The sequence below is a fragment of the Apis mellifera genome, linkage group LG14 (genome assembly GCF_003254395.2).
Source record: "Apis mellifera strain DH4 linkage group LG14, Amel_HAv3.1, whole genome shotgun sequence".
Lineage (NCBI taxonomy): Eukaryota > Metazoa > Arthropoda > Insecta > Hymenoptera > Apidae > Apis > Apis mellifera.
In genome coordinates this window covers 6545893-6564059 of record NC_037651.1, presented here as the reverse complement: position 1 = coordinate 6564059, position 18167 = coordinate 6545893, and the positions used below count along the sequence as shown (strand labels likewise).

Below are 18167 nucleotides of genomic sequence, written 5' to 3'. Positions count from 1 at the left end.
AAGCATACGTTTCGCGCCGAAAAGGTACGATTACATGAAATGATGTGCGCTTGCGCGTTCTTTGATTATTTTCGCGATGATTCGGCGCGAGCTTTCAGTCACGCGCATCACTTCATAGGGGAGTGATACGAAAAATCGTTTCGTGATTGTTACGAGAAAAAGAAATTATTTTAAATTAAATTTGCTATATCTTATTGGCTAAAAGGCTTCAAGTGCAACGTTTAAATTGTGCATGAAATTCTCGGGTGCAAATATACAACAATGTCTTTTTATTTTCGCGACAGACCGAAATTCAGCGATAGATTACGTGGTAAATCTGGCGACGAACTTCTGCAAGAGATTAAACAACAATTCGATGAAGATAGCAAGTCTTTCTTCGAGCCTACTAATAGATCGGGACGGGATTCCTTTGAACGACATTCCGCTTTCTCAAGGGTGAGTTTCTTTTTTTTATATATATATATATTAAAACTGAGTTTTATATACAGGAATATAATTATTGTTAAAAAATTTTTCGAATGATTTTTTTTTCCAAATAAGAATGTAAATTTAAGAATCATTTGTTTTTATGAATCTTTATTTTTCTAAAGTTACTTTTTTTATGACTTTATTAGATAATATGTAAAATAATGATAAACCAAAAATGATTTTTAAAATATTATATTTTATTATATTTGTCTTAAATTTCGAAATATCGAAAAATATATATTCCTTCTTGCATTCATCTCGATTGAATGTTGTACAAAAATTCTTTATTTATAGAGTGGCCCAATTTCTACGTAGTTTCACCGGCATGTATTTAGTTTTCTCTGCTTGTCGGTTATTCTTGTCGCAATGCCGACATTTTCAGAGGACAAAGAAGTAAAAAAATTGTGTTTATTGGCTACTGGTATCCGATGAAATATGTCGCGATATAATAAAAATGCGAAAGAATGTAAGCATAGAATGAATAAGATATTTTTCGATAGAATAATACTTGCATTAAATATATTTTATCATTAAAACTGCATGTTAAATATTTATTTTAGGATTAACTTAATTATATTTTTTCTTTTATAATATAATATATTTCTTTTATAATCATTATTTAATTTCATATAATTTAAATATTTCATATTGCAAAATTTATTATTCATTGTACTAGATCACCTGTTCTGCATTGTCAATGAGCCAATTATTATAGTTCATGGCAATATCATAATTGTTAAAACTGTGTCGGCATCCTGAAAACTTTTTAATTATTTTATCCTGAATTTTTCTTAGTATATTATTTCAATGTTTAAATTGATATTAAAATATTTATTTATTAAAAATTTTTATTTTTAGTGTTTTTTTTTTATATATTTCTATATATATTGATATTCTATATCTTTTTCATAACATTATTAGATTCAAACTATAATCTTCAAATAAACAAATTTAATTAACGGGTATTTTTATAATCCTTTAATAATTGAGATTATTTTATTGAGTATTATGGTAAAATATACATATATATTATACATATATATACATATATTATTTTCTTACTAATAAAAAATGTCAAAATTTTATATAAAATATAATATAATATTATATAAAATATAAAATACAAAATGATGTGAAAGGGAAATGTATTTTAAAATTCCAATACTTAAAAAAAAGAAATTTATAAAAACAATACAATTATAATAGTATGAATAAATTGCAATGATATATATATATATCTCGTATAAAATTAAAATTTATTTTTATATTTTATATATAAAAACTAAAAATTTTTGATCAATATATTTTCAATATCGATTTAGATAAATATTAAAAATTATATTATATTTTTCTGTCTCTCTTCTTCTTTCCCTTCCTCTTTCTCTCTTTTTCTCTGTCTTATTTTTTAATAATTTTGAATAGAATAAATAAGTTACTTATATTATTTCCATGGCTAATAAAAAATAAGATTATTTCAACATTTCAATTAAAAAAATTTTATATAAAAATTTCAATATTAAAAAAATTATAGCATTTATTTACTCATTTTGTAAACAATCGAAGATTTTTCATTCAATATTTTTATCATTTTATTCTATTTTTATCTTATAAAAAAAAATTACAGTAATCAGATAGAAAATAAGAAATATTTAATAAATTTATATTAATAAACTTATTATATTTTTTTATTATCATTTGAATAAAAATAATTAAAAGATTTGGGTTAGAATTTATTTACGATTAAAATGTTGTTGAAATTTTTGTTTTTATAATTAATTTACTTTTTTATTAGTTTGAATCATTTTTTCTATTCTTATAAAATTATATAATGATGAAATCACTTAGTTAATGAAATTTTAAAATTATTTATACAAAGAGAAATTAAATAAAAAGAAAAAAAAATTTAAATAAAATTTGATCATGGATTTCTTTTTTCTTTTATATGCCTTTATTTTATTTAACTTTAATCAATGTAATGAATTAATCGGATTAAATATAAATAATTAAATTAATAATATATCGAAACAACTTATGGTAATAATATGATAGTTTAATTTATAAAATTATATATAAAATTTATAAAATTTTATGATCTAGCTGAAAAAAGAAATAATAATGAAAAAATGTTAAGCAATTTTTGAAATTCACATTCATGATCAAAATATAAAAAATTCAATAATATAATATGAATGAATATGACTGACAATTACTAAAAAGAAATTTCGAATGATATACTTATTGTATTAACATGATCTTAGTTATATATTTAAAAATCAATTGATTTAACCAAAACACTAATCTATCAAATATACAATCAAAGATCTTATAATGTATATTACTTAAAAAGGATCTATTCTTTTCTCATTCATTATTTGGAAAAAGGTATATTCATAGAAGCATATAGGAGCCAGCAGGCTATTAAAATCACTCCAATTGCATTAAATGCCCCTTTTGAGGGTGAAGAGGATAACGACGTATTCCCGTTTACGGACTGAAATGAAATCAATATGGTATACGTGCGGTAAGTTTCGCAAGTTTTATCGTCGCGAACACATTCACTCATACATTGGGATGATATCGTTGGCTTTTCAGAAGCGCAGACAGACTCGGCAAAGGACCCAGAAATAACATGTTTGTTGCTAAACGCCCGTCGTGCCGGGAAAATGATTTACTACTTATTTGCCATGCCATGGATCCTTTTTTGTTTTCAACAATAAAATGTTTCATTGATTGGTTGATAAGATTATTCTAGCAAAAAACATGCTTTTTTTAATACAAAGATGCATTTTGTCATGTTCTTCACTATATATATATATTATTATTATTATTATTATTATTATTATTATTATTATTATTATTATTAATAGATTTCAAATCATAATAATTTTAACAATTTGTGATCATGTGAACATAATATAACGGGTGTGTGATAAGTATCATAGATTGAATAGACAGATTATTCTGGATCGAATGGTTCTTGCTTTGGAATGGCGAGAGGGAATCAATGGCGGCTATTTTGAGAGGTTTCGGCGTTGGCGATGTCGTCGTCGAGAACGTTCCTACGTCTTCAAACATGCCAATGGTGTTCGAAGATTGCGAATATAATTTTATCATATATATTTTATATAGAAAGAAATTATTTATTAAAAATATTTTTTAAATATTATTTTAGAGTATAAGTATAATGATAGTATCAGATTTAATATTATAAATTTTTAACATAATTTTTAACATTCTTTTCTATGAGTAAAATCTGAAATATAGAGTAAATATGAGTAAAATCTTTTGATATAGAATTCGTCTGATTTTTTTATCATAAAAAATTAAAAAAATATTTATCTTAGAAAAATTATTACTGTTACTGACCAATTTTTCTTATTTTTTCCATATTATAGATAATGATATATATATATAAGTATAGATGTATATAAGTATAGAGATTCATAGAAATTAATATGAAAATATAGTTGGAAAATGTTTTTTTGACGAAAAGAATTTAAAACATTTCTTTAAAATATTTATTGTTATTAATATAAATAATATATTCATCGTTATTATTTTTTTAATAATTGAGTACGTAAAAAAATTTATTGTTAATTTTGTAAATAAGAATTTCTTTCAGTTTTTTCTGCTGATGAACTGTTATTTATTTGCTATAATTTTCATATGATGATTTATAAAATCATTCATCACATTTGGAAAGTGATTTTTTTCTTCATTGTTCAGAATCGTCAAATCGTTAATTATCCCTCTCGTTTTTTTTGGAGAATATATCATTCATGAAAGAATAATAAACATTCGTGAAAAAATAAATTGATTTAATTAATATTTGAATAAAATATTTTATGATATAAAGATCATATCATATAGATTCTAGATAAAAATAAAGATATGATTATAGTTGTATTATCTCGATGGTTACTTCTATTTGTTCATTTTACATGAGAATGTATAATAGTATAATCATGTTCTTTGCATACATTCCAAGAAATATGATTTTTTTAAAAAAATCCAAAAATTATCCAAGGAAATCAATATCGTGAAGATCAGTATCGTATTCTTTAATTTTCGAAGTTTTTAGTAAGTTTTTAGCTTTTATCGCCCTGTATGATTTAGAATTATCCAAAGAATTCTAAAAACATCGATTTTCAATTATTAACAAACTTTCAACATTTTTCATTTATATCTAAATTTATATTTATATTTAATATTCACCAATTTAAAAAATAATTAAAAAAAACATGCAGATAATTTTAGAAAGAAAACATTTATATAAAAAGAAAATGTTATTCATTTTAAATTAATTTCTTTTATGAAAAATTTATAAATAAAATATTAATTTATTATTGATCTGAATAAAAAAGAACCTATAGAAATATTTTTAATGTTATAAGATAAAATAATAATATCAAATTTTCAGATTATATATTTTTTAAAATCTTATAGATTGAGGTAAAGAACAAGGAACACAATTTTGATTGTAGTGTTGAAATTATATATTCATTTCATCAATGAATTATTTATAAATATAATGTAATTTACGATAATTTTAATTGTAATAGAAATCTTTATTTTTCCTTTCATCATTTGATATAGTAATGTTTCGTTGCACGTGAAACAATATGATTTCGCATGAAACTGTTCTAATTGATTCATCTTCATTTAATAATAATAATTTAATATGAAATATAACATAACTCTTTATAATCATACATTGAATTAATTATTATTATATTATTATTATAAAAAATTATTATAAATATTATAAAAATTATTTATCATATATATAAAAAATATTCTATAATCAATTATATTTTACAATTTATAATTATAATTTATAAAATTTTATATTTTATAATTTGTATTTATAAAGAATGAATTTAAACAAAATAGGATTGAATTAGAGAATAATATTATGTAAAGCTATTATGTAAAGCTTTATGAAAAATTTCTCACATTTGCAAATTTTATATGTGCATTGTTTTATACGATTGATATGTGCATAAGTTTTATACGATAATATATATACAATATAGTATGGTACATATAATATGTTGAGATATACTGATACCAGTAAAGGAATCTTTCTACAGTCATCTTGATGACGTCACAAAACTTTAGTCTGCTAGAGAATGTCGATTGATCACCTCCTCAAACTTATGATCTCCTAGTTGTACCATCGATCATCGTAGATCATCGATCGTCATTATCAATGATCGAAATGTATAAACAGAACGAAATTGAAAATGAAATTGAAATGATTGAATTTGCATTGAATGATTTGATGAATCGATTTTACTAATGATCAAATTTAATTATTTTTTAGTTTTTGTGAGATTAAGATTAAATTGAACATTTGACTAAGATTTTATAAAGAAAAAATATGTTGATTCTTCTATGTGAAATGAATAGTTTAAAATCAAATTCTATATTATTTTTAAAAATAAAAATTAGAATGAGTGTAATTCGTGTTTCATAAAGTATGAAATATATATAAAATTGCTAATGATCAGTACTATATTTTATTAGTAGTTTTTCCTTACTGTCAAGTACTGTTATTTATAATGTAAGATAATATCAAACTTTTAAATGCTGTGTCATATAAGAAAACTATAAATTTAGATCTAAAAATATAAGAATATAATTTTATATTTTGCAACTTACTTATTATACCGTTAGATGGCAACACGTTCACAGGAATTGTTAAATAGTATTAAGTATATGCTTCATTTTTAATTTTATATGAATCTTTTAGAAGAAAATTTTAAAAGAAAATAAATTAAAGAAAAAATTATTTTCAAATACATAATTTGATAAAATATGAATATTCTTTAATTTGTAATTATTGATAAATTCTTCTTATTTATTATTTCTTTTATTTTTTTTTGGCAAGTTTTGTATGTTCTATATCACAATAATTCTTCTTAAACTAGTTAGCTTATCATATAGCTCATCATTGTTTTAATGAATCGAAACAAATTTAATTTTTATCATCATACTTTTCATATGCAATTATGAACGCTTAACAAAAATAATTATTTCATTTCAAATTTATTTATGATTTTTAAAATTGAATATAAAAAATTATATATAAAAAATTGATCGAATTTTAATTTTTTCAATTATATATTCATTAGAAATTCACATAAAATATTAATTAAAATTAAAATAATAAGCTTATATTTATATCTTTACCTTTTTTTTAATTTTTGATTTTTTTATATCAATTGAAGAAATAAATAAAATTTTATTTCATTAGTTTTACAAATTATAAAATTAAAAAAAACTAAGAAAATTGTTTTTTTAATCTTTGAACAAAATTATTCTTATTAAAAACTAGAACAAGCTATACCTAACCTCAAAATGAATATCTTATTAGATTCCAATTTTTTTAGTTATTCTATGTTATATGTAATGAATAGAAATAATAATTTCACATTTTGTTTTACAGCAATTTTATTTTATGCAAGAGATGTACATTTTTTTTCTTTTTATGAAAGGAATTTTTTCTCTCATTAATTTCATTTTCATTTTTATTTTCAGAAAATAATCATAAAAGATATCAAATATTTGTTCTATAAATCAATTTATTTTCCGATTTATTTTTTCATATTAATAAATATTAAGTTATTTATTTCTTTAAATTATTATAAAATTATTTAATAAATTATTATAAAATTTAAGAAATATATGCATACATGGAAGTATGAAATATTGGTTTTACTATCATTTAATATTTTGAAATTATTTAATTTTAAATATAATATTTATATAGATAAATTTTATAAAATCCACTTTATTAATATGTTAAACAATCGATTATATAATCTTTATCTTATAGGGGAATACGAAGTGAGTCATCTGTTCGGTGAATTGTCATTGTGTACCCGTCTATCACGAATCGACATTTTCGACAAAGTATGCGATGCGATTCTTGCTTATTAAGTAATAAACATCCAATAGTCTTGATCTCATTTTGCTGTATTATAAAATATATTATAAAATATTTTGTGGTTTTGAAGTTAATTCCATGATGAAATTATATTTTGATCGCAAAGAAGTTATTATTTCGTTAAAGTGTAGCACGTGTTCATTTATCATATATATTAAGTATGTAATGTTTATAATAATTCTAAAAATTATTTTATTTGTTTTGGAATTTTGAATTGTTTATTCTCTATAAACATTTCATAAAAAAAATTTAATATATTATTTTTTAAATCAGAAATATTATATAAAGATTTTTATGTTATTATTTTATATTATTTAACTTCTCAAAAAATATATTTTTCATGATATATATTTATATATTTTATATCAGAAATGATGTGAAATAAGCCTTTTATTTTAAAATATTTGTTAAAATTATTAAATGTTTTTTAACATTTAAAAGTAAATATCGTAAGTTTTTGATTAAATTTTGGTTCATTGTCCACATTTTTCTTTATTTTCTATGATTACAAGCTTGTTATGATTGAATTATGAATCCCAAACTACTATGTACTTATTCTAGAAAATGCTTTTTTTTGCTTCACTTTGAGAAAGAGATTTTTGTAAAATATTCATTATTCAGGTAATATAATATATTATAAATTAATATAAAAAATATTTAAAAATTTATTTAAAGATTGATTTTTATTTTAAATTAATATAAAATTTTATTAATAAATTAAATAAAAAAACTTACACAATATTATTAAATAAATTATAAAAATTTTCGAACAATTTAAAATCATATATTAAATTATGAAATTATCCTAATGCAATATATATCATTTTTAATTATCTTAAAATGTGATCATTTATCAATATAAAGTCATCATATTAAATTATATTTATATTTATAATTTATCAATTGTCTTTAGATATAAAAAATTTTAGACAAATTTTATCATATTAATTATCTTGAGAAAATTCATTTTTTTATCAAATATTATAAATAATTGTTTTAATAAATTCAACATGAGAATTAACATGATAAAATGTTAAATGTTAATAAAATTAGGTTATGATAAGTAAAATTTCGATTTGTTTTCGCATCATAATAGTTGCCAAACAATCTGTATATATATTTTATTTATATATATTTACACGATATATATATAAATATAAATTTCTACGTATATTTTCATATTGAATAAAAGAACTTTGGATTGGAATCAAATTCTATTATCATATGATAATATTCAATGGCAAATTTTTATATCTTATTGATATAATAAATAAAATTGATACAAAATTAATTAATAAAATATTATTAAATAATAAAATATTTCTTCAAATACTTGAATAAAAATATGAAAGAAATCATTAGTTAATCAATAATCATTAGTTAGTCAAATCATAGTTACAATTTAATTATTAAATTATTAATATATTGAGTCGAAGTTTTGTTTTTCTGTCGATTATAAAGAGAGTGTATTACTATTTAAAATTTTTTATAATTTTTATAAATATTTGCAAATTCAAAAAAATCATATTAGAATTTTCAAGACGATTTTTTTTTAAAGTTCGAATTTTGAAAATAAACTTTGATAATATATAAATTTTATTTATTAATCGTTTGTAAATTCTTATTTGGAATAATATATGATCTAAATACATATATACATATATACAATATTTTATAAAATAATATCTTTAGATCAGACATCTCTATTTATATATTTGTATCGAATGATTCACAGGTGATGATATTACATAAAAAAAATAAGTAAAACTTTTAAGATAAGCAGTATAAGTCTTATCAAATAATAATTTTATCAATAATTTAATAATTATCAATATTATTTAATAATAAGAGAAAAGAAAAAATTAATTAATTTTTAGATAGGAATACAAATATGTGAAATTTTTACTGTAAAAGGATATAAGTAAACAGGTTCTAAATTTTACTCAACAGATTGATTGAAAATAAAAAAAAAAACAAAAAATGGAAAAATTTGACAATACTTGGTCACAGTTAGTACAAGCCATAAATCATATTGAAATTTGAATTGAATATTTCAAGTTTATTTTAACAATTTTGAAAAAAAAACATTATTTTTGAAATTGTTAATGTTAATTCCATAATTATAAAATTTTATTTATTATAAATTGAAAATTAAAATCTTTAAAATAAAAATTTTTAAAAATTGCATTATATAAAATAATGCAAATATTATATGTTATTTCAATGATTATGATATATTTTAAATAATCAATATCATTTTATAAAGATTATCAATAATTATTATATTTATAAATATAAAAACAGCATAATACAATCATTTTTGTTCTTCATTGTGAATGTCATGTATCATTTAAATGCGTGAAAAACAAACGAGTTCTCGAAAGAGCTCAACAGAGAGGAACGTTCTAGTAGCCTCTAGTCTATTCATTCGGTTACTCTCGTCATGATTCGGCCATAGTCGGCATAGCGTCACGTGGCTTTCTACAGCCCACACAATAAATATATTTAAGTTGCTCCGGGAACGCACTGACAGTTTCACTATTGACCCGAAAGGAATATGTTTTATAACGCATGTATCTTGACGATTTTCATGAAAAGACGTTTTTTTTTTTTCAATAAAAAATTATTATATGCGAGTGTGTGATACAAAGTGTAAAAAATAGACGATTAATGTCTAATAGTGATCATATTATATAACAAAAAAAAACAAAAAGCTAAATTACTAGCGAGGAGACTGAAAGGAAGGATAAGAACAACTGTCACACGTTTTCTTGGTAATATTACAAGATTTTTAAAAAAAGAAAACGAAAGTGTGTTTTAAATCATTTATTTTTCGTTCTGCCTTTTTTTGTTAACATATCGGCATTGTTTAGTGAGCTTTTTGGCTGATTCTTTGAAAACGTAAAAAAAAAAAAAAAAAAAAAAAAACATTTAATCTGCAGAGCAAACTCTTAACGGCAAAAGGGCACGAACTTAACCTTCTAGTGTGTGAGAAAAAGCCAATATATATCTATATTAAGTTTCATCCTTTGAGAGAAAAAAAGGAAAAAGGACACCACGTATTCGAAATCAGGCACGGATCAAAGGGTCCACAAAATGGACTCGCCTGTCATCGTGGACAAAGCATCTGAATTCGGAGAATCAATTGATTTGGATCGTCCATTTCCCGTAAGTGGTGCCATTTTCTTTTGCCATTCCCATCGCGCAATACGTTACAATAAATATTACATATATGAGTTTAACATCCAGATATTAAATCAATCTCGATATTGAATTATTTCCATTTATTTCCATCAATTTTTATTATTTCGGTATTATATCTGTTCGATATTCAAGTTTACACTTAAATATTAAGAAAGAATAATATGGAAGTTATTAATTGGTCTATGACGTTGCGCCAAAGTCTGCATTTCAAATCATGCAATCTAATCGTTGATATAGTCAATTCTTGACGTTTTTGCCAAGAGTTTTCCAGATCATTCTATATTCAATCATCTTTTTCTTCATTCTAGTTCATTCTATATTATCATTGATTTTTCGTCTTCGATATAATTCATTATTAACATTAATTTAAATTATTATTGATTTATTATATTTAATATAAAGAATCTTCATTTTACTGATTTTTTTTTTACGAACAAATTTATTAAGTGGATAGCAAATTGTAAATGAGAAATTCAGATGTTGCTGGTTAAGAGTATGGAGAAAGATATACGCATGCCCTTTGATGTTCTCGATTCGTTTCGACCTTCTCTTATGCGTTCCGCGAGATCGCGTGGAAGTTAGAAATAGAATTCGCAGTGACGTAGTTTTTGCTACTTCGAAAACGACGAATTTTATCGAATTTTTTACTTTCTTTGGATGAAAATAAAATAAATAAAATAAATTCTTAAATAATTGATTGTTATTATAACAATAAAAATAATGTTCAATTTATTAATTTTTAATAAAAATTACATATATATATATATATATATTGCTATATATTATTCAATTATCTAAATTATTTTATAAGTTCTAAATAATATTTTTATATATAATATATTATTTATAATATATTAATCTTAAGTAAAAAGTAAATGATGGCAAGGAAAAAGAGGGAGATGGAGATATTAAAAATAAGAAAAGTATGATTCGATAAATATAGATTTATAATTTTTAAAATATGGAATTTAAAATATAATCAGCTATAATAAATTATTTTAAATATTTTTATTATATATTATATTATATATTTAATTTACTCGATTTATTTTTAAATTATCTATAAATGTTTCATTAATTTTGATTAAAATTTTATAATCTTCATAATATTTTAATATTAAAATAAAATTATTCAAATTTTTCTTGGCTTTATTATCAAATGTATTATTTTTTTATTTCTTTATTACGTCTTTCTAAAATAAAAAAATTATTTTAAAGATCATTATATCATTATCAATTTTATGATATATTAACCAGATATATTAACTAGAAATTAAATGCAATGGCTCTTGATTAAATTAATACAATTTGATTTGGTTAGATCAAACAATATTTTTTTTTATTTATTAATCTCAATTTCGAATGTTTCGAATATATTCTCCTAGAACAAAATCTATTCCTCCAAAACACAAATGTGATGCTAATAATAAACTAACGAAGACATTTCGGTAACTCTCTTTGTCAAGTTTATATTTCTTACGACTAAAAGGAATTGAATAGAAAAAGAAAAAGCAAGAAAAAAGAAATAAAAAACAAACGAAAAATGTAACATAATCGCGATCCATTCGCTGACTACATGCTTTATTTCTTTTATTCGGTCACTCGACCGTATTAGGCTTGCTTGGAGATCTTGTAACCTTAAAAGGTCTTTTCTTTTGAAATTCTATCATCGATATTTCCATTGTTTTTAATTGGAAAAATCTTTTGAATTAATTGTTAATTTACAAAAATTAATTGTTTTAGATTATTATATTATCATCTCTGAAATGTATTGCGAATTAGTCGTAAAATAGAGAATATTAAAAGTATTAATTAAAAAGATTAAAGATTATTTTATTTTATTTTATTTATAAAAAAAAAATACTATTTATTTTTTCAAAATATTGATTTAAGAAAAAAATAATAATCATGATATATTGCATGTTATGTTTTCAATTAATAATAATTTAATCATAAATTTTTATCGCTATTACGAATATGAGTTATAATTATTGAAACATAAATCTATTTTCTTGATTTTATTCAATACTTATTTATATTTATTATATTCATTAAATAGTAATAAAAATAATTATTCGTTTATATTCATATTAATCAAATTATATGAATATTATATTGTTTCTATCACCATTCTAATTAAGTTATAGTGAAATTATCTTTTCGATATCACCACATCTACTTTCTTGAAAAAACGATAATAGGATATTTTTATCCATGATCTAATCGCTTTTTACGCAAAAATGAAACCGGTTTCGATAATCATTACTATTGATACTATTGACGATGATGTTTCAACTTAACATATATGTAGGCGTTATCTATCCGTCGGAGAATAGAAATAAAAGATTAATTCAGTTCATTTTACTAATCAATTTTGCAAACAATTTTCGCTATAGCATATAAAAATCATTTATATATAGAATTAAAAATCATATAAGATTTTTGAGAATATTTGGATTTTAAATTCCGACTATTTTTCGGCAAAACTAAGTTTCTTTTGAAAATATATATACTCATAAACTCGATACTTATCGTAAAGAAATCAGGAAATAATCACAAAACGGCATCTAGCGTAAGTTCAATTTGAAGGACCATGACACAGTTTGTTTATATTGAACTGGCGCTGACATTCACCCAGTTTGCCATTTTATGGATAACCATAACTGTCTTTATATAGATGCATTTTATTTTCACAAAAATTACACTTTGTTGTTTATTACAATTTATTATATACAATTTATTACAATTAATAAATATAATAAATAATTAAAAAAATAAATTAGAATTCAATTATTTTCTAAGAATAAAATATATTTTTTAAATATTAAAATAAATCTTAAATAACTAGCATTAAGATGATACATAAAATAAAAATGTTGAATAAAAACGAAAAACGTAACATATATAATTAAATATTTTGAATAGATTATTTATTAAATTGATTTTGCAATTTGTGATGCGTCATATACATACATGAGGAAAAGTGTATACAAGACGAAAAGTTGCATAAAAGGCAAGCAATGTGTGGAATGCAGCTCATGGATGAATATTCAATGCAGAGTAGTTCAGTCACAGTTCCTGGAATTGCATCTCGTAATTAACATGTTGCATAATTTTCAAATTATATATAGTGTAAGAAATATGATATAGTTCTTTGATAATTTAAACTTGTTCAAAATTATATATTATTATATCATTCCAAAATTTAATTCTATTTAATTTCAATTTAATTTCATAATTTTATTTAAGAAATATTATTCAAAACAAAATAAATCATGAAAGAATTAATGATTTTTAATTATTGAATTTAAAATAATGATTGTTTGATTTATAATAATAAATCCTGATAAAGTAGAAGAAACAAAAAAAGTATGTGAATATCTACTTTAAATATAATAATAATCTTAAATATAATGAATTTTAAATATAGAATTAGATATAATTCTAGTTTTTTAACAACAATATTTGTTATTTATATATATTATATATTACTATTGTATTTTATATTGAAGTTATATATTGAAGTAGTCAATATGCGAATTATTCGCTTGTACTCTTTCAATATTTGTATTATTTCTTTTCTTTAGAAACAAAATAATATTAAACGAGATATATTTTTTTTATTTTCTACTTTTTAGTTAATTTTTTTGTGAAATTTTTTATCATATTTTCATTGTATTATTGTATTTCTTATTAATGAATAATTATTAAAATTAAAAACTGTTCCAAATATTATTAATTATTAATTATCAATTAGTTTATAATTAAAATGGTATATATCTTCCTTATTCTTTTGAATAAAAAAAATGATAAATTTTTTATTTGAAATGTTATAATATATATAAAAAATATTAAATCAAATAAATGATGAAAATATACAAAAGAATTATACATATTATGAGTTTCTTTTTTTATTATATATTATTTATATTGAAAAATACTTTCACAAGCGAATTCCTTAAATTTCCTTTATATTACGTGGGTGAGACTATAAAATATTCGCGTGCAAAAGTCATGTATATATGTGCACATTATGTCGCCACTATATATAATTTTCCAGTGATGTAAAGGCTGTAATACACATCGTCACGAGTGGAATATCCACACGAAATCATTTCTTGAAATGGCGTGAATTATCGTATGAATGTACGAATTGTGACATTGATTACGAATGCTCTTCTAAAATCGAGAAATACGATCGCAATGGAAATCTTCATATTTTTAAAAACGATTTCACGTATGTAAATGGACTAATGTGCATGGCTTTTAATAATTTCTGTGAGATTTTGTGTTTATTAAAATTATAAAAAAATGATTCTATAACTTTGAAGAAAATATAGCAATACGTTGCACGTCACGCTTCATTTTTCTTTTAATTACAATTTATCGTTTATAGCATTTATGCATACTGAAACAAAATAAGCTTTTTTAACTCGCTGTAAAAATTTTGCTGTAAAGATATTAAACTGCTATTTGATAAAATAGATTTTAAATAAGCTTTAACTTAGTCCATGTAGGAAAAAAAAGATTGTTAATATTAAGATGTCTTCTGAAATTCATCATTCTTAAATTTTTAGAAAAAAATTATAATATGATGTATTCGACAAAAAACTTTTGCAGAAATATAATTATATAAATAAAAATAAAGAAAAATTAAATGATTATATATTAATATTTTATTTCTTAAAATTCAGAAGATATTAAAATTATCAAAAAAAAAAAAAAAAAAATAGAGAAAAAAATCGAAAGAATACAAAAGAATTTATTCTAATTTCTAATTTTCAGGGATTTCCATTCGACGACGACAATTTTGGACGACGCAGTGATATTCGTGCCCATCTGGATGATTTAGCAGCTCGTCATCCAGAATTTGCAGATCATTTGTTAGGTCCACCTTGGGGTGATATCCCTTTCCACAATTCTTTTCGCAATCGAAACCGTGATATTGGAAATAAAGAACGTAATAATTATCAGCAAGGTTGTTCCGACGAGGACGCAAGAAGTCAGGCAAGCGGAAGTAGTGTTGCCAGTGGAACTAGTGTCTCCAGTTCCCACGGCGAACCGGACGTTAATCAGAATCAACAAAACAAATCTTCAAGTTTTGAGCAAACTAATAAAAAAAGTCAAATCCCACAATACGGATTACGCAATACTGTAGATATAGGTCAACATCATCATAACATGGAGAATACTGATAAAGGAAATCGTGGTCAACGTTCTATGTCTGCACCTCCAGAAAATAGACAATCTTTTAATCAACAACAATTTCAGCAACAAGAACAACAATCACCACAGCAATCACAGAGATATGTTTCCAGGATAGATATAACACCACAGCATAATCAGCCTCAACATAAATCACAACAACAATCTCAACAGCAACAACAACAAAAACCGCAACAACAAAGTAATGTTAGGCATATTCCAATTTTTGTTGAGGGCAGAGATGAACCTGTGCTTCCAAGGAGTTTCGATCAAAGTTCGCAACACCGAACTTTTGTGAATATGGATCCACATTTTCAAAGACCGACGCCGTTTGGTCAGCATTTCGCTGGAAGGCATCAACAATGGTCCCCACACTTTCAAGAATCGTTTTATCAGCAGCCAAGTGCATTCGAACATCCCTCTGTGAGACAACAGCAGACTCATAATTTTAAAGAGCCCAGACAACAATTATACAGTGAAAGACAGCCTCAACATCAACAATATTGTGAAAGACAACCTCAGCAACAGCATTATGAACAACCAAAACAACAAAAAACTCAACAGCCTCAACAACAGAGACAAGAGTTACCTATTGTTTTAAAGGATCCTCTAGAGAGAGTAGCCCTTGTTCAAAAAGAAGTTGATGCTTTGGCTGAACAAGTCAAGCAATATAATGGCATTTCAAGAACAGATAAAGAATATATTTATTTGGATGAAATGCTTACTAGAGAATTGATTAAATTGGACGATATTGAAACGGAAGGTAGAGACAATGTGCGACAAGCACGTAAAAATGCAATAAAAAGTATACAGGAAACGATTAGCTTATTGGAATCGAAGGCGCCACTGCCTTTGCAACAAATGTCAGCAGAAGAACAAGAAAAACAGGAAAATCAAGTTTCCAACATTACTGAAGAGGCTGAAAATATGAAATCTATGAATCAGAAACCAGAAGATCAGTCGAATAAGGAAGCCATCCCACTGCCTCCTGGTCCATCATCTCCAATGAAAAAGACTGGAGAGATTATCGAAACTTGTGTGGAAAAATTAGAAAATTTTGATAATAATCAAACGGCAGATCTACAACAGGAAACTAATCAAACTTTCAACAAATCTATAAATTCGATTTCAATGGAGAAACAAGAAATGATTGCAATGGATGCACAGCAAAGTTCAGAAGAACCAAATATAACTGAAAAGAAGAAATTGAAGAATGTTTCTGAGGAGAAGAAACAAAAATATATTACTGAAGAGAAAAAAGCAGATATTTCTATTGAGAAACCTATAAAGAATGCTTCTTCCGAGCAAAAGTCAGAAAATCTTTTAGATGAAAAAGAAATAGAGAACATTTCTGATCACAAAGTAGAAAATACTACTATGGAGATAAAAGAAACTACTGAAAAAAATAAAATTGAAAAAGATGTCAAAGAAGAAAAAGAAACAGAGAAAGTTGATAATAAACAATCTATTCAAGAAGAACAACAGAAAACAGAAGAAAAAATGAATCTAGATACTGGTGAAATAAAACAATCACCTAAATCGCAGAAGAAAGGAAAAAAGACGAAAAAGCAAGTTCCAATTTCTGATAAACCTATACCATTGCCAGCTCCAGAAAGTACTGAGAAAAAGTAAAATAACAGAAAAAATTAGTCACGATTTTAATTATATTAAAAGATACGTCAATCTAATTATTGTTAGTTTGTGTATCTTTAGAACAAAACTACTATTTTCATTCAAGAAATCACAAAGTATAGTGATCGTTATTTCTTTTCTGTTTTATGATTATTCTTGGTGCCAGATTGACAAAAACGTCGTGGATCGACGTGGTGGTAATCGCACAATCGTTTATTAGCATAGAATCATGCTGATCAAAAACTTCTTCTGTTTTTCTTCGTTATTTTAATTTCCATGTTATTATAATTCAAACAGGGGAAGCATATATGGAGTCTGTTCAATGAATTTAGAGCGTATATAAAAGGATTTACAACGAATGAAGCATTTTTAAGGCTGTTTTCGATGTTGCGTTGCATTTGAACGAGGCTGTCCCCTTTCTTTTCTATACCGTGATTACATATGATTTCAAACGAAATCGAATATACAAAATTCACCGGATTGTATTATACATTTTAAATGCTTAAATTTTGCACTTAAAGAAATAAATATTGGTCCTCATTTAAAAGTAATTCTTTGTTTTTCTCTTTCTTTTTATTTTATTTTATATTTTATTATTTTAATTAGATACATTATTTATTAAATATTTTTTTTCTTATTGATTTATTAATTATTTAATTTATTAGTGATTGATTAAATAAAAACAAAAAAAATAGTAATTGATAAT

General features: G+C 23.0%; 1 protein-coding gene across 2 annotated transcripts; it reads left to right on the top strand.

Annotated features, from left to right (window-relative positions):
- Positions 1–101: 101 nt before the first annotated feature.
- On the top strand, positions 102–17955 carry LOC727486 (BAG domain-containing protein Samui). 2 transcript variants are annotated; one of them, XM_006563068.3, is made up of 3 exons: positions 9930–10194; positions 10363–10588; positions 15410–17955. In XM_006563068.3, exons 2-3 carry the CDS (start codon positions 10517–10519, stop codon positions 17459–17461), a joined length of 2124 nt encoding a protein of 707 aa, XP_006563131.1. In that variant the 5' UTR covers positions 9930–10194; positions 10363–10516; the 3' UTR covers positions 17462–17955. The 2 variants fall into 2 exon arrangements, with proteins under 2 accessions (XP_001123195.2, XP_006563131.1); XM_001123195.5 differs by lacking the exons at positions 9930–10194; positions 10363–10588 and adding an exon at positions 102–435.
- Positions 17956–18167: the final 212 nt, after the last annotated feature.